The sequence below is a fragment of the Clupea harengus genome, chromosome 6 (genome assembly GCF_900700415.2).
Source record: "Clupea harengus chromosome 6, Ch_v2.0.2, whole genome shotgun sequence".
NCBI lineage: Eukaryota > Metazoa > Chordata > Actinopteri > Clupeiformes > Clupeidae > Clupea > Clupea harengus.
Window position 1 is genome coordinate 16,851,018 of NC_045157.1, and position 23,168 is coordinate 16,874,185.

Consider the following 23,168-nt stretch of genomic DNA (forward strand, 5'->3'; position numbering starts at 1 on the left):
GTTTAAAGAACCAGTGCCACCCTGTTTAGGTCACCTCCAGAGTCCACCTGCCAACTTCCTGAAATGTAAGCCCACATGGAGTAAATACACTAATGATAATATAAATTACCCATATAACCTTGTTCCTTGCTTGCATTTATTATTTAATCTCCACCAGAGTATCAACAAAACACCCAAATCGCGCCTTTTAAGGTTTTATAAAAGAAGCACTGGAGAGCTTTAAGAGGACATTCATTGACTTTAATGGGATGAACTGATCCACAATATCTAATAGAAATCACTGCCTATGGCTAAAGCTGGCTTACAACTCGATTACACTTAGAACACAATGCTTTTACAGATTCTTAGAAAAACATAATTCAATCTGTTTAGGAGAAGAGAGAAGAAACAGGTAATTAAAGTTGGAAAAAACTGAACAGTGTTTTCCTAAACTTCTTCAGCAGACATGTGCTAGTACTAGTTTAAGTCAACAGTCTTTATTTTGCACTGCCCTGAGACCTACCTGTGATATTTCCACGTGCTGTACCGCTGAACAGTAGTCCTCGTACACTCTAAAACAAAGCATTACGTCAAGTTTAATTTCGGGGTCCCTTGGACAATTATTTAATTGTTGTCAAACAGCCTGTTTGCTGTGTGTTTGCTAGCGTATATTTGATTGTATCGAAAGTTAAACTCCCAAATATTAGTGTAATGAGCACTGTAAATTATGCACTGTACCGTAGATTCCAGCAGCCTCTCAGACGCTACTGTAGCCTACTCCTACTGTAGTCCTTGTTTCAGTAGTTGTCCGCGCACCCTAGGTGATGGCACATCAAAATGATAAATTATAAAATATCACGTGGACGGAGAGGATGTGGATTTAAATGCTCGCAATTTATTTCGCCTCCAGCCTTTAGGAAGGCGAGTCTTAAAGTTCTATCAGAATGGGCAGGCTCTCACACCCATCTGGACAGCAACAGAAGCGGGTCATGGAGGGGTGCCGTCAGGTTCACAAGTATGGATTTCTCTCCTACTCATTCTAACGACAACTCGCGAATGGCATTCTCATGTTGCCGTGTCTGCAACACATCTAGTATGCTTATGTTAATACTCGGCTTTGTCAATGTTAATCTTTAGTTTTAGTAGAATCGGTCAGTTTGAACGTCATGTTCAGCAGAGCTGTAACAACGCACCGGGGCGACAGTCGTGAAAAGTTGCAACGGACAGACGCGCTCAGCTGCTTCAGAAGTTGTTGGCATTGGGTACCCTGTTTAACCGCTGGTGTTGCATTTCACTTCGTGTTGTTATTTTGTTATTTGTATATTCCAATGGGAAAACGATCACAGTTTATAAGATTTTTTTTAATAATATGTGTTCGGGGGAAATCTACAGGACTTGCGACAATATTATTTGTATGATGACATTACGTTTGTTTGTTTTACCTAAATTTGCTTTATCAATCTCCTTAGCTGATGAAAGCGGCGGACACCACTCCAGTTTACGAAGAAAATGAACTGCTTAAGAGGAGACTGTGATTCTTAATCATTAGCATCATATTCATCAGGGCGAGCAGCGGCGGCACCCGCATCAACTTCGCTTCTTCCTCGTGGCTGTGAAAGCACGAGGCCGCCGGGCTTCAAGTTGCCAAGAAGATGAACCTCCAAGTTATGCCTGAGCACAAGCTCTCATCTGTTGCCCCCTTGAAACCTTACAATGTGGAAAAGAAAGAAGTTGAACTCATTCTGGTGAAGGAACAGAATGGGGTCCAGTACACCAACTCCTCCATCATCGAAACCCCAAGCCCAGGTGGCTGTCCATCTGCGGTGGCCCCTACTGATGAGGAAAGAGAAACATGGGGAAAGAAATTAGACTTTCTCTTGTCGGTCATTGGCTTTGCTGTGGACTTGGCCAACGTTTGGAGATTTCCCTATTTGTGCTACAAAAACGGCGGAGGTGAGTAGAGTAGATGCAATTCAGAGAGCACTGTCTGCGCATATGTTCCAAACATTTTCACCAGTTTCTAATGCTTCTAAATTATTATTCTAAATGATGATGTTATGTTGCAATGAGATGGTGTTTAAATAAATATTGACCACACAAATTCTTTCTGTGGGTTAAAGCAACAACATGGTACTGTTATTGTGGCAACAGTAATTAATACGCCAACAATAGTTCTTGGTATAAAGGACAAGAGGATTTGCACTCAAAGTTAGGAAACCCTAATTATCCAATGAGTTTCAATGTTACAGTAACTATTATATTCACGTCTAGCGCCAACGTTATACTGACCCACAAAGAAACAAACCAGTTCTGTAGCTGGACGCTTTCTAAGTGCCCGTTTTAGAACAGACAAGGAACCCCAGCTTAATGAGCTGTAACATTAGGTGCAAATAGGGATATGAGACTCCGACTATGTTCATATATCTGCTAAACAAAACGTGTGCTTACCCTATTATCCTAGTTTTGTATTAACTGCAAATGTAGGCTAATTCTTAACCTCTGAATGAATAAACGGGCTTGTTTCTCTGACAATATTCAACGCAGACAGTCTCTAACTTAAGATGTTAAGGATTGCCAGCTGCAAATCAAATCCCTTCAGGCATTTTAAGAACAAATATTGAATAATTTACTATGGTGTTTACTAGATCAATTTATATGGATTTTTAACAGACTTCCTGAATGTTATGTACACTTCAAACTTTGCTTGTACAATTACCTTACTGGGGTGTGGAACATGTTAGTTGTATAGTTACTGTGCAGTTCTGCTTTTTTAATGCATTGATTCACCTCTTTTTTGCTAAATTAAAAAAAGCATATTTTCTCTTCCATCCTCCAGGTGCCTTTTTGATCCCATATACTCTTTTCCTGTTTATTGCCGGGATGCCTCTCTTTTACATGGAGCTGGCTCTAGGACAGTACAACAGACAAGGCGCAGCTACAGTGTGGAAGATATGCCCAGCGTTCAAAGGTGAGGCGTTGAAAACTCATTACCAGCTTCCTCTGCTCTTTTGTTTTGCCACATGTTCACAAAAGGGTACACACACAAGTCTAGACATTTCTGCTATCAGTGTTGTGTTAGAGGTAGAAATTGACTCGTGTGTTGGCAAGCACAATTTAGGTGTCAAATTCAAAGCCAAACAGAATGTGACATTGCGCTGTCTTAAAATGTACGTGGGTAACTGCAGTGTAACTCTACATGAATCATTTCACGTCTCCTTTTAGGTGTTGGCTACACGGTCATCATCATTGCCTTGTACGTGGGCTTCTACTACAATGTCATCATAGCCTGGTCCCTATACTACCTGTTCGCCTCCTGCACCAGTCAACTACCTTGGCTCCACTGCAATAACAAGTGGAACAGTGAAAACTGCACAATCCCAACGCTCATCAACGGTTCTGTCCTGGGAAACGGGACCAGTTATTCTAAATACAAGCTCACGCCAGCAGCTGAGTTCTACGAGTAAGTACTATATGGTGACAATCTGCATGCAGAATACTGACTAATGGCTGCCTTACCTTTGTTGTGTAAAGCATTGAAGGGTTTTGAAAACCATCCACTGTACACTTGGCAAAAGAAAGAAACGTTCCTAAAAGGAGCATCCTCCCATGTCAGCTATTTTTAAATATTGTGTTGTATTACAAAGATGAACTCTTCCTGAAAGCTTTAATTTATAATCCCCACATAAACACACAAAGTGAATCAATCAAACAAAAGAACAAAAGGCTACAGGAGGTTATATATTTTAGGACCAAAGCACCACATTCTGAAACACAAATCACTGCAAACTTGCGGAACCTGGTAACACCATCCCTTTCCTCTCTCCCACTCGTATTTAGATGTGTTGTCGTCACTGGCAATTGTATTCCTTTGACAGTGACGTCTGACATTTGGTGAAGGGCTTCAGCGCTGCACAATGGCTAGAATTATTGTGGGTGCTAACTGCATGACCAGAAATAGCTTGACAGAATCTCACTCTATCTTGGCCCGCTGGGAATCAACCCCAGTGAAATGCAATAGATTTGTGCACGGAGGATTGCGCAGACATGATCTGAGGCTCTCTGTGTACAGACCAGCCTTGGTCGCCGGTGATCTTCTCACTCCCTTTATTCCATAATGTCCTCTTTCCACTGAGTGGGGGCTTCATAGTGTTATTATATGATTTCTATCTCCCTTGAGTTTTTTCTTCCTGTCTATAAGCGCTTTGCGTGTCATCATTTATGTTTTTAGTGAAAAAGAAAATCAGACAAGGAAGTTGTTTGAGTATCGCTTGCTTGTTTTAACTTCTACTTATTTGTATTTGCAAGGATGCGGATCCTTGGGAGACATTTGAACCCAGTACCAGATGTGCTGGTTATGTCTCCAATAAGGACACTGTTGCCAAATGTTGTCTTCATTTGGTCCAGTCCGGTGATGTGGGAAACCTGTGTGATTCGTATTCTCAAAAATGACACAGAATCTCAGCCTAATTTGTAAATTCTACTTTCTAAATGATCTACAAAATAATCCCTGAAGGGGATTCAGGGCAGTACTGTGAAAAAGCCACAATAGGTCATATTTGACACAAAATATGCCATAAACTACCTCTCTTGAAAGACCTGCCATGATGATCAATGGGGCATTTTGGTGATGTTTTAGACATTTTCAGCTGCTGCTTCCCACTCAGTACCACGGTTCGAATATTCCACCTATTTTTTTTTTTTTCATTTATGATGCATATTGCACATTAAGGCATATCTCAAATTGAGCTGTTAATGCCATTAGCAAGATTAAGTCCATGAACACAAGTTTGCCATGGACAAGTAAAATAAAAAAGTGCTAAAACTTTAAATCATCAAATGGCACATATGGATCTCATCTACAACTGTTCAATTAACTTTTGTTACATAGTAGGCATGTGCAATAAAAGCACATAAGTGGGTCACTAATATGACAAAAACTTTTGTGCTGCAACTAACATATTCTTTAAATCCACTCATAACCGATAGCACTAGTGCATGAAGGCAAGAAAGCTTAGTTGCTGCTTTTGAAGTCACCAAAAAAGGCATCCGTTTGCACTTCAAAGTAAGCGAGCTCTCCCAGAGTCTGTGTGAAGATTGGTTTTGCAGCCCTGAGGAAGTCAGTGGAAGTCAGAAATGAGTGGGACAATGCGCAAGCCTTATCTCTCAGCTGATGTGCAAACCGCCAGCCATAAACAAAACTCCCTGAGACTAGTATGTCACAGGCGGTCCTGTAGGAGATAAAAGCTCCCCGCTCTTGCTCTTAACTCTCCTGCGTTCAAGGCACATGCTGTTTATGCATGAGGCATGCTGAAGCTTCCTCACACTGTACGGCTATTGACTGTTTTTCTTACAAAACAGGTACATGCTCCCTACATTTCCTGTTTATGTTCTTTTCCATTTAAAAGGAAAAGCCTGCGCCCTAGACTCTTTCTGCACTTTATATAATGATTAGGAAAGAACTTCCAGACACCAAACGAATGACGTAGGCTTCTCTGCTTTGTACAGATCACTTTATGAACTTTCAGTCTTTAGATAATGCTTTAGACATGCTGAAAACAAGACTATTCATAAATTCGCCTATTCATAGAAAACAAAAACGTGAACACTCTCAAATCTCAAAGCATTATTCACTGTTCTGTTAAACATTCAAACATTTAAATGTTCACTTTCACTTCCAAGATGGGAGGTTTTTCCACTTTGTGGAACATCCAGAGAGCTCAGAGAGATAATAGCGCAATAACAGACTAAAAGTTAAACAGAGCTTCCAACTCCAACTCAGAGGTGTCCTGTTAGCCTCTGTGTACCAATGATTGACACACCACTACCTAATGCACAGGACTAACAAACCTGCACTGCCAACACCCTGTTCTTTCCTAAATCCCCTCTGGAGCTCCCTCAGCATGAACTCACACTCCATGCCTTGCTGCCACCCCTTGGGGATGTGGGCTTCCCTCAATACAGACACACTGATTTGTCATCTAATCTTGTCTTCTGTCTGAGAAGATGTGGCAAGTTACCCATGTCCTCTGAGGGGCATATCACACTGTCCATCGATCAGCGCCGCCCTGCCATGTTGCAGGAACAGGCGCTGACTCCCCTTATGCGTGCTCATTAGTGTCATATCACTGCCTGGCCATTAGGATCATAGTCCTGGTGTAGGCGAGTGTGCAGCAGGTGTCACTAACCCCTGAAGTCAGATGGATTCCACAGCTTCTCAACAGCAAACAGCTCCTAATGAGGTGCATCGATCCTGGGCAACAACACTACTGAGTCATTATTAGAACAATTACAATCAGCTCATAGATATGGTGAGCATTTATTAAAACAGCATAAGGATTCATTTGATTCAATTTAAATGAAAATAAATAGGAATGTCCCGTTCCATGATTGAGAAGTCCATGGAAAAGCATGTCTGGGGTTGTGGACTGTGGTCGCCAAGCTTGGGCACAGACTGCTGAGATCTATAATTACTTATAAGCTCCATAAATACTATCTATTTTGCAAATAATAATTGAGTGTTGTTTGTGTTTACAAGGTTTTGTTCACTAATTTAAAGGGCCTTTAGTCAGTCATATGCATTGTGGTTTAGAAATAGAGCATAAAATCTTAATGTTAAATCATCATGTTTCATTCTGAGGTTTTTGGGAACTGTCAGGGACTGCTGATGCAATTGAAATGTGCTTTCAATGCAGAGATTATATATAAAAAAAATTTGGAATGACAAATCAATAGTTTTTGTTCCTAGTATTTTTTGCTCTATGGACCACAGAAAGTTGAATTCATACAGAATAGGAACGTTTATAGATGCCAACTCTATTATACCAGGGTCATGACTGCTTTCAACTTACAGTTTGGCTTGCGGCTGATCTATAGCTTGATCACATTAAGTTAGAATGTCTGTAGTGTGTTTGTGTAGTTAGTCTTTCTTTCTCTGGCCCATGTACTGTATGTGGTCAGCAACAGCTTTGCTGTCTTGCCTGTCCTCATAAAGACACAATTGGCAAGACCTTCCTTGTCCTTTCATCCTACATTTACATAAGTATTACAGAATGTCTTGGAAGAATTCACCCACCACCTGTCGACTCCGGTGGAAATCCCTTCAGTGAGAACAGAAGTGAATCACAGATTCACATAAACACTGCCTCTCCAAAAGAACTTCTTGCTTCTCAAGAAGTTTGTGATCCGTGCAGGTTGAAAACATTTTCACATTTTGCAGAATACAATCAACCTGCCAATTATACATTCCTGGGTGTTCCGCTGTAGTGTCCAGAGCATGTTCCACACGGATTGTGTCGGGAAAACATTTAGTCTGGTTATGTGTGAACCATAATTTCCTAGAGCTGAGGGTTAGCTCTGGATTAAACCTTGCACAAAGCAATGGTCCAGAGGGGTCTCCTCCCATTCTCTGGATAAAACTACAAAACGATGGAGTAATCCTTAGCTGTGGAACCCGATCTGTCGAGGGGAGTATATGTGAAGAGGGGACAGTTAGATGAACGGCCAGGTGCCTGTCAGGATGAAACAATCGTTCGATTGACTGAACCTCCTGGCAGACCTCACATGTGAAAGTCATGTCCAAAAGTACGGTACAGGGGGAAAGCTATACATGTGGATGAGGAGCATTGAGACTTTTCAGTCAGCAAGGGATTTACGGTTTTTTTTACGAGGCTGTTGACAGTTGACAGTCTGATAGGTCTGATTCCATGTGTTCTGTTTTTGATGACTGACTGTTGCCTAAGAGGTGGCAGTGGATTGTTTTCAGACAGATGTCCTAAACCTGACATTCATTCATAATGACATGTTGATTAGTACCATCTGGAGATGGGCTTTTTTTCTTGAGGTGTTACCCTCCAGAACACAGCACTCACACTCGCTTATTCCAGGGCTTGGTGCAGAGCCAGGTGCAAGTTTGAGATTGAAATTCAGATTTATCACCCCCATGGTGAAGGTGCTCAGCCAAACAAACAGTGGAAAACAGGGCGAAAGGGATCCACTGAAAATCATGCTGTATCCTTATGCTGGAGCCTTTTGCTGAATATGGATGTAGGGCCTCTATTGTTTAAGCTAGACTTAGTTTACAGTTGTATTGTTACGTTTTTGTTGGTCTGCTGCCATGGACTGCTGCGATCTTTAAAAACACTTTATTCATATTTTTTTGCCTACACCTGCAAGAGTGACAAGTATGAAGTATGCTAAGGCAAGGGAGCATGTGTGTTTTGTCTGTATACCCTTCACGTCAAGAGCTGAAACATCAGGGTGTGAAACTCTCAGAACAAAATGTTCAGTGCAGCATTGTAGCCCACTTAGTCTTACACACCAACAAAAGAACAGACAGGTTCAGCCTCTTGGCAGAGTGGGAACGTGAACGAATGAGTTCAATTTAACTAGGCAATATACAAGCTGCTTTCACTACCTAGATAAAATATAAATCTCAGAAAACTCCTTCTTTAATCAGAACACATGGATTACACAAGTGCACTTAAACATATGTATGAGATCTGCGATCGACATTAAAAACAATGAATGGATTCTGTACATGCTGAAGCATCTGTGTGTGATTTTATGAATGGCCAATGATGGATAGCCTTCATTAAAAACACAATTTGTACAGAATTAGAAAAAAATTGCCTCTATTAGAACTCACTTTGTGGAAATTGATAGTGTGTAATTCATGTAACAAACAGGCTTGTGATCACATTAACCTGCCTTTCAAGAAGCAATTACTCTACAATAACAACGGCTTTAAAAGGAGAGTTCCTGTCAGTGCCAGAATATTTTAAGGGCAGAGAGTGGTGTTTGTGCGAAGCCCTCGGGCAGCCCCCCCCCTGTGAGAGCACAAGCCCTTATGCAGAACCAGGCTGAACTTTAACAACACATTACTTATATATAAGTATGACTTCAGTCTGCAACAACTAGCAAAGCATTACCTAAGAGAGGCTCAGAAAGACCTTAGGTGGAGAAGTGAGAGGCACACACTGTGAAACTGGGGATCTATGGGATGCACTTTATAGGGCAGATATCAGATAAGATGTGATGTAAGGGCCTGTTATTTGGCAGAGGACTACAGTTTCCTGTTGTTTCGATCTGCGATGGCCTGTTGACTATCTCGCTTCCTTTAAACTTCACAGTTGTGACGTTGTAATCAAGATGGGAGAAACTGAAAAAAAAAATGTGTAGCTGGCATGCAAACCCACCACTTTCTACTAAGCTTAGATCTTGAGATGCGCGTTTAGAGTCTGTCCAACATCTCCTGGAAGGAACATTAAGTAACCACACTGCTCATCAGATCCAAATGGAATGCTCACTTTATCACCACGCTCCATCACCGAGACAGTGTGTTAAGCTCCCGCAGTCAGGCACACTCATAGGGAAACTAAGTAACACGCTTCCTCAACAGCTGCCTTTAAACAAATAGGGTGAGTTTCAAAGCTTGTCTTAGGAGAGAGGGGCTGTTTAAAAAATCTCAGCTTCGCATTTTAAATTATTACCTTCTTAAGCTAAGTTGCTGGATATACTGTTACAGTAGAGTGTGGGACGAGGAAGAGTGAGGAGCTTTGTGAGGTTTAAGTTGTTCTGCTATGGCTGGTGGGTTTCACTGGGTTTTGAAAAATAAACATGTTTCTCTAGTAGGGGTCCAAACCTCCTATCCAAGAAATATTTCGGTTTACTGACGTGCACACTGAGGGTGACATGAGAGTGCAGATGTTTCCAAATAAACTAAAAAAAGAATCTTCCTAAAAAAAGAATCTCACCTTTGAACTTAACTATTGCATGAGAGGCCAAACTGGTAAACTCGTGGCATCTCTAGGGAAAATGGAGGGCTTTCATTCTTTCTTTCTATGTTTCATAGGATGCTACAGTGTTAACTAACTAGTGGCACTAGTGAGAGGGCCCAACGTAATCATACCTCTCCTTTCTCTCAAACACACCAGAAGGAGTTGAAAAAACACATCCAACACAATGCACTTATTAAAAACAAGTTTCATGTACAGGTGAGCGGTTGTCAGAAGCGTAATCACAGGAAAGCTTTCTCTTCTGTCAGATAGTGTAATATTGTCTAGGGAGTTCACTCATAGTATGTTGGGTCAGGGTGTTTTGCCTTGGAATTCTCTTCAGTGGTCTGGGAAAACTCACTAGAAGCCATATTTATTGCTGGAAAGATGAGACCCCATCTATCACCACTGGATTGCCTAGACTCTGAACCTTTGAACCTTCATTCACTCAGTCAAAGCCAGGTGGATGGGCCACAAGAAGTTTACGAGGTTGTTATTAATCCCTTACCTGCTAAATCATTAGAAGACACTAAGCCACTTCAGTATTTCAGCTAAGAAGTATGAAATAGGGAGACAGCCTGCTTATATTTGTTGAAGAGAATAGCAAGTACTTTTGCTGAAGAAATTGATGTGCTGCTTGCTGAGTTATTTTTTATTGAAGTGCAAAAACTGTCAGACCCGATGAAAAATGGTGTCAAACAGTTGCACCATTACTGGGAAATTTGTAAATATGAACCGAACAGGTGCCTCTTATCAGCCTTAAATGGTGTTTGTTGAGACTACTGGGGCTGAAACGTCACTTCAAGTGGACAAATGATTCAAAAACATTCTGTCCTGCCAGGGTAAATATTGTAGCATATTGATAAATATTCATATTTTCCTGACATATGCAATTAACACCTACTCAATCCTCTAAATGTGCGAAAGTATACGACTTCTGGTAGTCTTGCTTAATGTGCATAATACATTCTCCTAGAAAAAGATTTTGATAAATATGAAATTTGACAAGGGCAATCTGTCCATGACCAATTGATTTCAAATGGAGCTGCTTATCCCTTTGAAAAAACATGTTCACGGAAGACATGTTGTAGTGTAAACCTCTTTTATTGGCCAGAGTTCGAGCCCTCCCAAAAGAAATCCCAAAGTTCTCACTAAAGAAAGAGCGGTTACCCAATATGACCGTCTCCTGTGGTTTGTGTTCTGCAGGCGTGGTGTCCTTCACAGTTATCAGAGCAGAGGAATCCATGACCTGGGGACTCCACGCTGGGAGCTCGTCCTGTGCCTGGTGGTGGTGGTCTTCATCCTCTACTTCAGCCTGTGGAAGGGGGTCAAGTCCTCAGGAAAGGTAAAGTACAGCAGGGGGGGGATTACAGGGCCTTCAAACTCTGGCACGAGGGCGTTGCTCACATGGACACTGCGCTGAACTTTAGGTGAAATCACTGAGCAGTGTGCACTGTGGAAATGTGTGGATTGCTGTTGTTTCATGACCCGTCAACATAGCATGGATCTAGGGAATTTATTGTGACCTGTCTAAAAAAGAATTAAACTGTCTGGCTTTACTTCTTGATACCCATCAATATGGTAGATCCTTATAACCAGCAATACAAATGTCAATACAGTCTCCTAAACAAGTAAAAAGACATTCTATATATATTTCAAGATGTACACAGTAGTTCATGTGCAGCACTATTTGAAAAAGTCTTGCATCTACTAGAAAGATATCTTGGCATCATTCACTCCATCTCAAACTGTAGACTTTTAATCCTTTTTACTCCGCTGAATGATATTGTTTACTGGTATATCAGTATGGTTAACAATATTACCTTCCAGCAGCTAACTGTTCGTACTTGTGTTCAGGTGGTGTATGTCACAGCCACTATGCCCTACATGGTGCTGTTTGTGCTGCTGATTCGAGGCATCACTCTACCAGGGGCTATGAATGGCATAAGAGACTACCTCTCCATTGACCTTAAGATGCTGAACAAGCCATCGGTAAGATTTTGCCCTTTCACTTAGGTGGCCTCTTCTTAAATTCTTAAGGATTGAAATAACATTTTACAATATTGTATGTTGCATTAAGTTATTTTATAAATATTTGATGAAATATTAAAAGGTGACTTTCAATAATTGGATACTTAAATAAATGAAAGTATGAGAATGTTCAACTACATTGCTCCTATCCTGGCACATTCTGGTGTAGGTCTGGATTGATGCTGCAACTCAGATATTCTACTCCCTGGGGGCAGGATTTGGAGTTCTCATCGCATATGCCAGTTATAATAAATTTGACAACAACTGCTACAGGTAAGACAGTGTGTGTATACATGGGCTTAAATGATGTAGTAGTTACTAACAGGTACATATGGCTTATTGGTAAGTATTGATTCAATAACCAGTATACCAAAAAATAGAACTGGGGATAACAATAATTTTTTATATCGATGCAGGAAAAGAAAATAATAATTCAAATATTGAATAATATGCATACTAGCATAATGACTTTAAATAAGTTATTCAAACTAATTTCACTGCAATATGCACTTATGGAAAGTTAATTTACAGAACACTGGCAATAGCCTATGCTACACTCTACGCAACGTTACACATTAGGGCCATGTGACCCTAGCCAAGTACAGTTCATTGCCATATTCGACTGATAATTTTTGTGCTACACTGGGCCAAATTGCTGCCCGATTTTTATTCAACTGGGACAACACCCGGTGTACCACTTTCTGTATGGAGGAAAACCATCAAGTAGCTTAGTGCACTAAGGTCACACGATCGATCAAAATGGCGGCCGCAAACAAATCTACGTTAAAAGTCAAACCCCTCTCCTAGGGATCTGGAACATTGGAAGGTCATGAGCTCGATCCCAGGGGACTCCAGGGGGGCTGTTCCTGTTGTTAGTTCACTTTAAGTCGCTCTGAATAGGAGTGTCTGCTAACTGACAAATTATGTACCGGTAGTTATAGCTGTTAGGTGGAACGTATGAAGGAAAAAGGCCAGCTTTGATCGCAATTCTGGAGTTGGTATTCTATTTTAAAGACTACAGTTCAGTGAGCAATGAATGAGCTCTAGCACATATTTTCTTACAGTTTCTTCCAACAAATTTACAGCTGCCACATTGTTGCCGGGGGCAATACGGCACCTTCTGTTATCTTCCGCATATTACAAAAAGTTTCCTGAAGCAGCTCAGTCATTAGTGTCGGCAGCCTGCTGTTTTCTGAACAGGTTAATGTGGATATGAGGAGAAAAGTCGCCTGGGTGCCCTTGTGAAGAATAAAAGGCACAGCATAGCAATCGCTCTTATCTCAAGAACAGCTTGGCTGTGGTGTCACAGGTACAGTCAGCCATTTTGCGAATTGAACAAAGGCAGTAAATTCAGACACTGACAATCTTTCAAATGCATAGCTCCAATGTAAAACTAATAACCTGCACTAGAGCCAACCATGACATATACCACATCTGCGATGCCTTCTAGAAAAAAAAGAATATGTGTGTGTGTCTTGCCTTTAGCACTGCTAAAATGCAATATGGTAAGGATAATAGCTTTGAGGTATACTGTACATGATGGGTGACAAACAGTTCTTTTGGGAGTCATTTTGTGTGCATAGAGACGGTGGTGAAAGACACACACACACACAAAAAAAGAGGAGGATTTCAGTGCTGAATTGCCGTTCTCAGAAGTTCAGATTGAGTGAGAAAAAACTAAGAGCATCTCCTGTAGCTTTTACAGTTTCCCCACACATTCCAAATTGACACGATACTATAAATCAGCTAAAGCCTTGGATAATTAAAGATCCATTTCAGTCAAAACCCTTGACTCTTTGGCCCTAAGGTCAAGTGTGTCAGATGTGACCTGATGGAAGATGGGATCTTTTGAACGTTAGATTTTCTTTGCTGGGGAAGCATCATAAGTAGTCAGTGAGGATGGATTTCAACATCCGCGCAGGGCCAGACAAGGTCATTGCGGTGTAGTACTTAATTCATACAGAGGCAGGCTGTGAAGCTAGACTGAGGCCGTGGACTTAATTGGATGTGAAAGCTCTCAGAAGGGGGGAAGGACGAGCTCCTCATTAACCTGATTTCCCCTCTGATTTCAGAAGAAAGAAATATATGCTGGGGGTTTGCAAACAAAAAGAAACCACACGCTCCCACTTTTTTGACAATCGCAACATGAGGCTTGAAGCAGCCAAGACATGGTTTCAATATAAAACATAAAACAAACTGTCTGTTTGGATTTATGACAGCAGGGTTTGAGCAACAATCAGATAACTGGAAAAAAGTTAAATACGTTCAGTCTATTATTCTCTCAACAACTGTTGCATGAAACATCTTGTCTGTGGCACTGTGATCTTTAGTGTGTTTCTCTTGTGTGTCTTCTGCAGGGATGCCATCCTGACCAGTACGGTGAACTGCGTCACCAGCTTTTTCTCAGGGTTTGCCATCTTCTCTGTGTTGGGTTACATGGCACAGAAACATGGCGTGAAGATCAAAGATGTGGCCACTGAAGGTGTGCTTTCAGTCAGTCTCTTTCTATGTAAAAAAAAAAAGAAGTATTTCATTTTTAAACAGATTTAATCCAACTGGCTGCATTTACTATCTCCGCCAGCATCATGAGATGTTGCACCACTCAATTCCAGAATGCCAGAATGACCACTTTTCCCCCCTACAACGACTTGTTATATATTGGCAGTGACAAACAGAGAGGCAGCAGTGAATCCAAAAATGATGGGCGCTCGGCTCAAAATATGCCCACACACACACACACACACACACACACACACACACACTATAGATATTTGTGGTAAGATGTCTTTGAAACACAAAAAAAGAACTTTCAAGACTGTCCCTGACACTGTTTTGCCAAGTGAAAGGGGATGAAACGGTATCCTGCTCCATGTTTCTCTTTAAATATCTGACTGCACTGTTTAAGTTGTCTCTGTAACACAGAGGTGCTTCTCTCTCTCCACAGGGCCAGGACTGGTGTTCATTATCTACCCAGAGGCCATCTCCACTCTCCCGTTGTCTACACTGTGGGCCATCATATTCTTCATTATGCTTTTGACCCTTGGCATTGACAGTTCAGTAAGTTTCACTCCTGCCTACATGTCAGAATGGCTATTAGCAATACATCATTTGCCAATGTTATTTCCATGGTGTCTCAGATACTGCATGTATCCCCGCTGACCAAGCTTGTGGTACTCAAATGTTACTTGCTTCACCATCGTTCTCTCACTTAGGCTGTGAATGTTTTTTTGGTCTCTTACACACACATGGTCATGGAATTTGAATGTGTGTTAGTGAGTGATGTAAGAGGTCCTCCAGGGTACTCCTGAGATCTGAGCAGCAGCGGGATCTCAATCATTGTGCAACAGCTAACAGAAAAGAAAATGGACATTTTCCTTTGTTTTTTTTCTCCTGTTATATATCCAAGTCACAGGGAGGAGAAACAATATGTGCAGATCCACACGAGAGAAACACATTTCAAACAGCCTTGACACAGACTTGATGTTGTCCAGCTCTTGTGGCAATCTGGCAATCTCTATTGCAGAGTGTTATGACAGTTTTGCATGTAATAGTATTCTTTCACTTTGACCCTTGTAGATGGGAGGCATGGAGGCCGTTATCACTGGCCTTTCAGATGACTTTCAAATACTTAAGAGGAACCGCAAGGCATTCACTTTTGCCACAGCATTTGGAACATTCCTGGTTGCCCTACTCTGTATCACCAATGTAAGTATACCCCCTCCCCACAGAACAGAATGTCTTGTCCCTGTTTCTAAGAAAACGCAGAGCACAAAGTTTGTAAGGTAGTCCAACCAGCAGACTATTCTAAGAGAACAGACAGACACTAACAGATTGTCTTGTCCCTGTTGTCAGCTATTATATTCTGTAACGGTCATTTCTAAGAAAACGCAGAACACCAAGTCTGTAAGGTAGTCCAACCAGCAGACTATTCTAAGAGGGATGGTTCTCAGGAGAGTTTCCTTCATAACGTCATCACCCTGAGGGCCTCAGAGTTAAACATTTTGCATATACATACATATACAGGTATGCAATACTTGTTTTGTGTAGCTAAACAAATGTATGGCGTGGCTGCCCACATCTGTGTATTGGTGGAAGTTACTGGCTCACAGTGAGAGAAGTACAGTTAAGAAAACAGATTTCCATCTCAGTAAGTCAGTGAAGGCCAGGAGAATGGAGACATGCCAGTAAAATGGATGGAATATCAGTGGGTGACGCACTGGGTGGTTGGCCCAGTGCTTTTTTCCACTGGATACATTATAACTTTGCTCCACAATGCATCACCCTTACAGAATATTGAACCCCTGTAAGATTTCCATTCCAGAGACTAGTGGCAATAGCAGAAGCCTTGCACAGACCTCACAGCTTATAGCTACTGTTCAGCCTACTTGGATGACCCAGCTTGCTTTTAATGATTTGTTTTACATTTACATTTAGTCATTTAGCAGACGCTTTTGTCCAAAGCGACGTACAAGGGAGAGAACAGTACTGTTTTGTTAATACTGCAATGACACCTGACCTCTGAACTTAATGTCTTAATGTCACACTGGTAAGCCATTAGTGTTTCTGAGTAAACTGTTAATTTCTCAGTATCCAGACTGTATCATGGCATTTCTAGATGGCACGGAATAGAATGTAAAATATTGAAAGAAGTAATTCTCCACATTCATTAGATCGGTTGAGAGCTACTGTGATGTCAGTGTGCTGGCTGAGCACTAAGGCCACAGAGACCAGACTATTTTGTGAATATCCCAGTTAAAAATCCACTTCACCTCAAGCTGCAACCATTTTGAGCTTAGATTCATGGTATACACTTGTCCGAGCTTCAGGGCCTTATTGTTTTTTTCTAAAATCGTTCCCTGTTTTCATTGTGTGTAATGACTTATACCTGTAAACCCTACCTTTTTTCACAAGTAGGAATGCTCGAAATCGGTTGTTAATGCTTTGACGTTCAGTTTGGTATTGTGAACTAATGCGTTGTGAATTTGATTCTCTGTAACACCTTGCATCAGGTCAAACCACACATTTTATCAGGGCCGAAACTCACAACATAGCACTGTTTTTTGTGCCTAAGTGCTTCAACAACAAACAACAAACAAACAAACAACAACAAACAAGGCTGACTGCAGTCAGTTTTTATTGCACGAACAACAAGCCAAATGTTTCCTTTTAATTGGGCAATGTTCATTATGCATTTTCGTAGCGTAATGGTTTTCAGTGACACTTCAAGTAATGCCGCAGGAAATGTACATTCATCAACATGTTGACATTATATTTTTTCTGTAAATCATTGGCCTGCCTGAGTCTGTGCTTCACAGGACATTTAAGGTGGCACTATGGCGATATTATAGTAGCAGAATTATTTGCAAATGTGTGTGGAGAGTTGTGTAACTGAATCTCAATCTGTGTGTGTGTAATCAGATTTGTAAATGTGTAAAAGATTTGTACGTGTAGACAGATCTGTAAATGTGTGCATAGATCTGTGAATGTGTAGACAAATCTTGAAATAGATATTAATGGCTACAAAGTCTAAGTATTTAGCTCCAAGAGTCATGAGTTACAACTCAGGCGGGCCTCTCAATTGTCGTTTTACACATGAGTTTTGCTACACTTTGGCCGTGGCAGATCTGCCAATGTGTGCGCAGATTTATCTGTCTGCATTTGTTTACCCTGAGCTGAGGTATGGCAAACAGAACCTGCCAATTTTTTGCCACTTTCCCACATACATTTGCAAATAATTCTGCTCCAATAATACACCTCAAGCCAACTGGAATCCAGTGATTTCCCTCACATGTTTATGGTCCACGTAACTGTTTACTGATGTTGTCCAAGAACCACTGCATTTTAAGATCTTTCCGCTCTGCAGGGAGGGATCTACGTGTTGACCTTGCTGGACAACTACGCTGCTGGGACCTCCATTCTGTTTGCAGTACTGATCGAGGCCATCGGCGTCTCATGGTTTTACGGTGAGTCTACCCTCTGCCATTGTCACCGTTTGATATTTATCCCCTAGTTTCATGCCATCCTCCTAGCTGACCACTCCAATCATCCTTCCCTGCCTTTCGTGTACCGCTAGCATTTTATTCTCCGTGCTCCCAGTCTCTTTTGCTCAGCTACAAACAGTCTCTGATGGCTGCTTGAGCTAATAAGACAAGAGCCTTGACTTTTAATGGCTCATGCCAACAGCCACAGGTCTTGATCTGTGCTTTCAAGTGATGCCCAACCTCTCTCTCCATGGCCCTCCTCCGGGCCCTCACCCCACACACTGCCCTGTGGCTCCGTAGCAGAGGAGCCCCCGAGCCACAGCTGGCATTTCTGATAGAGCAGAGGAGAGGAGCTTAGCATACCCTCACGATTGCCTCTTTCCTGCCTTATTTCACCACAAACTCAGCCTTTCAGATGAAAGCACACACGGAGGCCACTGTGCACATGTAAGGAACAATGACATACACGCAGACTACCTCTCTGTCTTTCACACACACACCACACACGCACACACTAGTACACTAAACTGACTGTTTTTCAGCAAAAATATGTCGGCACATCCTGATTCTTATGATCATTTATGAAAGTTGTGACAGAGTGTTCTGATGATATCAAATACAGACAAGAGCAATCGCCAGCGAGTGTCCATTTGAAAGTGTTTAGTCTGCCAGTTTCCCAGGGCTCTCTGGCATTCTGGGAAATGACGCCTAGGCCCCTTGTTGTCTGTTTGCCCCTCAGGCGTGGACAGATTCAGTGAGGATATCGAGCGCATGATGGGCTTCAAGCCAGGTCTTTACTGGAGGCTCTGTTGGAAGTTTGTCAGCCCAGCCTTTCTCCTGGTAAGCTGGGGGGGGGGGTGTATAGGGGTAAAGGTATACGGCAGTCATCCATGAGGTCTACAACATGTTAGCCTACAACATGTTACATCATGGTACCAATGTGATCTTCTCTAAATACAGACAGGTAATTCCTATGATAACTAAATTAATTAAGAGATTAATGCATGATGCATTGGTATATGTGCTTCCACGTAACCTTGGTATTGCAAGCACTTAGGTTTAGCAGACGATCAGCAATAATGCATGCCTATCATTTATGCATAACAAAGGTCTTCATTCAGCACATGCTCAGGAGTATATCACATGGATAACTGCATAACGCATAATTTGATCAACCGATGCTTCCTATCTACCTAAAGTCATGCAAAACAAAACAAAAATAGAAAATGTATCCCCCCAACGTGCTCAGTCTTTGAGCAGACTGAAATATTTTGGCCTTTGATATTCAATTGGAAGTAGAGAGGGAACTGATAGTGAAGTGACTTGATATGATCGTGTCCCTGGAGTAACCTTATTATCTCATTAGTCTTAAAGGTTGAAACAGGAGGGAAACTCACATCGGTGATGATCTGAATCATGAATACAGACACAGATTATTTCCTAACTGCTACATGAACTGTTTAATGAGAAATGTTCCTTTTCATTTTCCCGCAGTTTGTGGTCATCGCAAGTATCGTCACCTCTACTGGCTTAAAATACGATGACTACACATTTCCTGCATGGTCTAACGTGGTTGGCTGGAGTATAGCTTTGTCATCCATGCTTTTTGTACCTATCTATGCCATTTATAAGTTCATCAGTGTTCCAGGTACCTTCAAAGAGGTTAGTATGTTTTATGGGGTTTTATATCATTATCAGTTAAAAGCTTTATTCTGTATGTGATCATTAATTGTTGAATAATCCCACACAACTGATGGATTTCCATTGGAGCGTATATATATATATATATATATATATATATATATTTCATGTTGTTGTTGAACCCAGCTCAACGGTTTCCTTAATGGGTTTTCTTTCAGAGGATAGCCTACTGTATTACCCCGGAGCACGAACATCACCTGGTGAGAGAAGGGAATGTCAGGCAGTTTAAGGTGAGTGCTGAGTCCTGAAACCAAATGCCATGACAGTTTGGCATGATCCTCAGACTACACAAATCTCCAGTTATATAAATGAGGGGGGTTTTCAGTCTTACTCTTTGGGTACCCCCTGCCACGCATGCCATACTGGGTAAAGGTGGTGAATTCAGTCAGGTGTGGTGAAATAGGGGTAGACACATAACATGAAGGACCCTCTTAATCTGATCTAAATATCATATTATTTTGTAGTTCAAACCTATGGTACAGACCAATGATTAAGAATATATACATAATTTGTCTGAAGCATTTGCAAACTGATTGTAATGTCAATGGACCTCTGGGTTTCAGCTCAAACACTGGCTGGCCATTTGATGGAAGCCCCCCCCCCACCCCCTCCTTGTTGTCCAAAGCGAAATGGAAGTATGTCGCTAGAGAAGGTGTTGCACCCTGCAGAGGGGTCTGCTGTTGGTTGGCGAGAAGGGAGAAGCCTTCCGTGGGGAGGTGGACAGGGTGAAGCACCGGCTTCTTTGTGTTCTGAACAATGCACCGTCCGCACCGCTCCATTACTGTTAAATGGGTATCGCTACTTTTCAGTGGACAAAAAAAACATACTGTCTGTGTTCTTGCTCCCCCCCCCCCCACCCCCAAAGATGAAATCAAACCAAATAATTCTCATAAACTAAACATGCTGGAAATCTACCGGTATTTTATTCACAAAACAAATTCTTATCATTCTGAGTCTATGTTTAACTTTTTTTGTCAGTGTTATTGCTATATGTTTGCCGAATGTTTAGAAAACCCACAACAATATCAGAAATGCTAAACAGTCCTCAACTCTTTGTGTGGCAAAGGAAAGCATTTCAGGCTGTAGTTGTAGTTTTCTTGGGAAACCCTTTGAAGAGAGGCTTTAGACCTCCAGCTCATTGTGACTGTGTAAAGACAACCACAAGCTTCGGTCTCCCTTCCGAAACCTAATGTTGGATTGCAACCAATGATTTACTTGCTTGCAGAGCTTGTCTTTTGTCAGAACATTGTCATTTCCACCCCAAATAACATTTCTGGCAGAGTACTTTTGTATGAAACACTGGCTAATCTCTGGTTAACATGTTTTATATTGAACCAACAGTTTAAGGGTAGTGATGGAATAAGTTCACCCATTGTTTGAGGGACGTCTTGTCTATGGAGATGTAAAATAAAGAAGGAGAAAGGGTAGGAGGCCATTGCTAGGGAAACTCCATGACAACATTCATCAAGCTCTATTGTGTCAGTGCCTTATCAAGCTAGACACTTCAAATACTACATTCACTACTGCTTATCTCTCGGTTTGTGACAAACATCCACCTGTACTTCTGCCTTGAAAAGCATGTTATATGGGCAGTATGTGACATTTTGTTCTCTAAGATTACAACTCTGCATATAGTTCAGCTTGGCCATTTTGATTTTGTGTACAAGGAGTATCATTTATCTCACAGAAAAGGGAACAGACCATGTTGACACTACTTACTAAAGGTCCTTCCAAAGATATACTTTACTTTACTCAGATCTTTAAGGAGGTCTAGACTCTGCCACTCTTATAAAGAGTTTTGTTTTCTTATTGTTTATCATCATCCAATGATGGATTATGACTTTTGTCAGTTTTGCTTCTCTAGAGAAGTATGTGTTATTAATTCAAATACTTTGAATTTGTACTGTTTTAGAATTAGAGGCCTGTTCTTGAGTTTATGTAGTGACAATGAGGGTAATTTGAGACAACAGGTCTAGAATCTAGAAAGCAGCTCCCATCAAAAGTGCTTGTTTAATTTAGTATATTTGTGGACAGCCTGCCATTGGGAGGCAATGGTGGGATATAGATGATTTGCATCAGTTTGATTCTGTTTTACATAGCAAATGGAGGGGCCACGATTTGTTTTCTAAAGAAACTCTGAACATTGGTTTACAAGTAATAATGTTAAAGACTACAAAATAAATTTAATTATTTGACATTGTAAGATCATCAACCCACATCAAGGGTTGCCACTCCACTGTAGTCCACTTATTACAGAAAATGATTTTCCTCTATGGTGTGCGGGTGTTTGTGCGTGAGTGTGTGCGTGTGCTATTGCTATATGTATTGTATGTGTGTAACACAATTGCAAATCTTTCACAAAATGACAGTCATAACCACTGTTTTGTCATGTGTATGATTGTGTTGTTCAGCAGAAAACGTGATACTTCGCATAATTTCCCCTGATTTTTTCATTTTATGATAAAATCTTTAAAGTATCCAAATGTATAACCTTTAATGTCATTGTTTTTATATTATTGTAATTTTTTGTTGTTGTTTATTAGAGTGAAATTATGAAATCTAAACATCACTTTGTAAACAGTGCATAGTAGGAAATAAGCCACACATTAAATTTTAAGATATTTGTGTGTTAAATAAAGTATATATACATATTCTTTTGTTATATATCTAATCTTGTATTTATCAAATTGTTTATAAGGAGACGTGAGTGTAAAGTATTTTAAACGTTAGTGTCAACTGTTAAATCATGGTGTTCGATGTAAGACAAATTACAGTATTCAGAAATGTATTCTTCAGTGTAACCCAGGATCACTTTCACTGCAGGAATGTAGCGGAGTCTGGCCTGGCATTACTGAACTCCGATTGTGTACACACTACAATGTCCTGTTAAACATGCAAAACAACTATCTATTAAAGACAAATCCAATTATTCACATTACTACAACAAAGAGTTTCTTCTACACACTCACTCGCACACAGATGTGGACAGTCATTCATTAGTGGGATCTGCACTAGACACGACACGGGTGAATTGACTTGAGAGACAAAGGCTAGCAAAGCCTTTATTGATTGGCTTAATCTTTCAAAGTGTTTGATTGATTTAATCCGCCAAAATGACTGTCGACAGAGTCAAGAGTGGACCTTAAGGATCTTAAACTGGGCAAAACAAGACAAACAGTACAATCAGTGTTGTATCCAACAGTGAATGAGAGCGAACTGTGTGAATGCACTGCCTCCTCCTCAACATTCACATGCCACCCTCCAAATAATCTTCTTTATTACACAGTCTGCAAGAGCAGACACAGAAACTGACAAACCGATAGACAGACACACACACACACACACACACACACACACACACACACACACACACACACACACACACACACACACACACACACACACACACACACACACCTTTCACTTCAGTGTAATAATAGGCTGTGAACTTTTATTTTGTGTTGGGTTGTGCTGACCAACGCTTTCCATTTCAGCCCAGGCTGACAGTGCCATTATGGGCTCGGTCACTTTCCCCATTGTATCGGCCCTCACTCCCTGTCCCATGCAGCCCTTCCCTTCACCCCATCCCTGGCCCTCAGCGCTATAGCTGTGCTGCTGTCATCAGTGTTTACAGTCAGCAGGTATGAGACCTTAGCGTGTCACTCTTAATTTGCTTGCGGACAGTGCTTACTTGGTAACTTTA

At 41.1% G+C, this 23,168-nt stretch overlaps 1 protein-coding gene across 2 annotated transcripts; it reads left to right on the top strand.

The window, feature by feature from the left end:
* The first annotated feature begins 880 nt into the window (after positions 1–880).
* slc6a2 (solute carrier family 6 member 2) lies at positions 881–22,396 on the top strand. Of its 2 annotated transcripts, none has more exons than XM_012827003.3 (15): positions 881–994; positions 1,449–1,932; positions 2,816–2,947; positions 3,202–3,439; positions 10,959–11,097; positions 11,610–11,744; positions 11,953–12,056; positions 14,141–14,265; positions 14,728–14,840; positions 15,360–15,488; positions 17,647–17,746; positions 18,504–18,604; positions 19,259–19,426; positions 19,624–19,695; positions 20,029–22,396. In XM_012827003.3, the coding sequence occupies exons 2-15, from the start codon at positions 1,632–1,634 to the stop codon at positions 20,050–20,052; spliced, it is 1,881 nt and encodes a 626-aa protein (XP_012682457.1). In that variant the 5' UTR covers positions 881–994; positions 1,449–1,631; the 3' UTR covers positions 20,053–22,396. The 2 variants fall into 2 exon arrangements, with proteins under 2 accessions (XP_012682457.1, XP_031425063.1); XM_031569203.2 differs by lacking the exon at positions 881–994 and adding an exon at positions 1,007–1,241.
* The last annotated feature ends 772 nt before the right edge of the window (positions 22,397–23,168 follow it).

Coding starts and splice junctions, on each gene's coding strand:
- slc6a2 (XM_012827003.3), top strand. CDS start 1,632: ATGAACCTCCAAGTTATGCCTGAGCACAAGCTCTCATCTGTTGCCCCC. Junction 1,933..2,815: donor GTGCTACAAAAACGGCGGAG/GTGAGTAGAGTA, acceptor TCCATCCTCCAG/GTGCCTTTTTGATCCCATAT. Junction 3,440..10,958: donor CCAGCAGCTGAGTTCTACGA/GTAAGTACTATA, acceptor TGTGTTCTGCAG/GCGTGGTGTCCTTCACAGTT.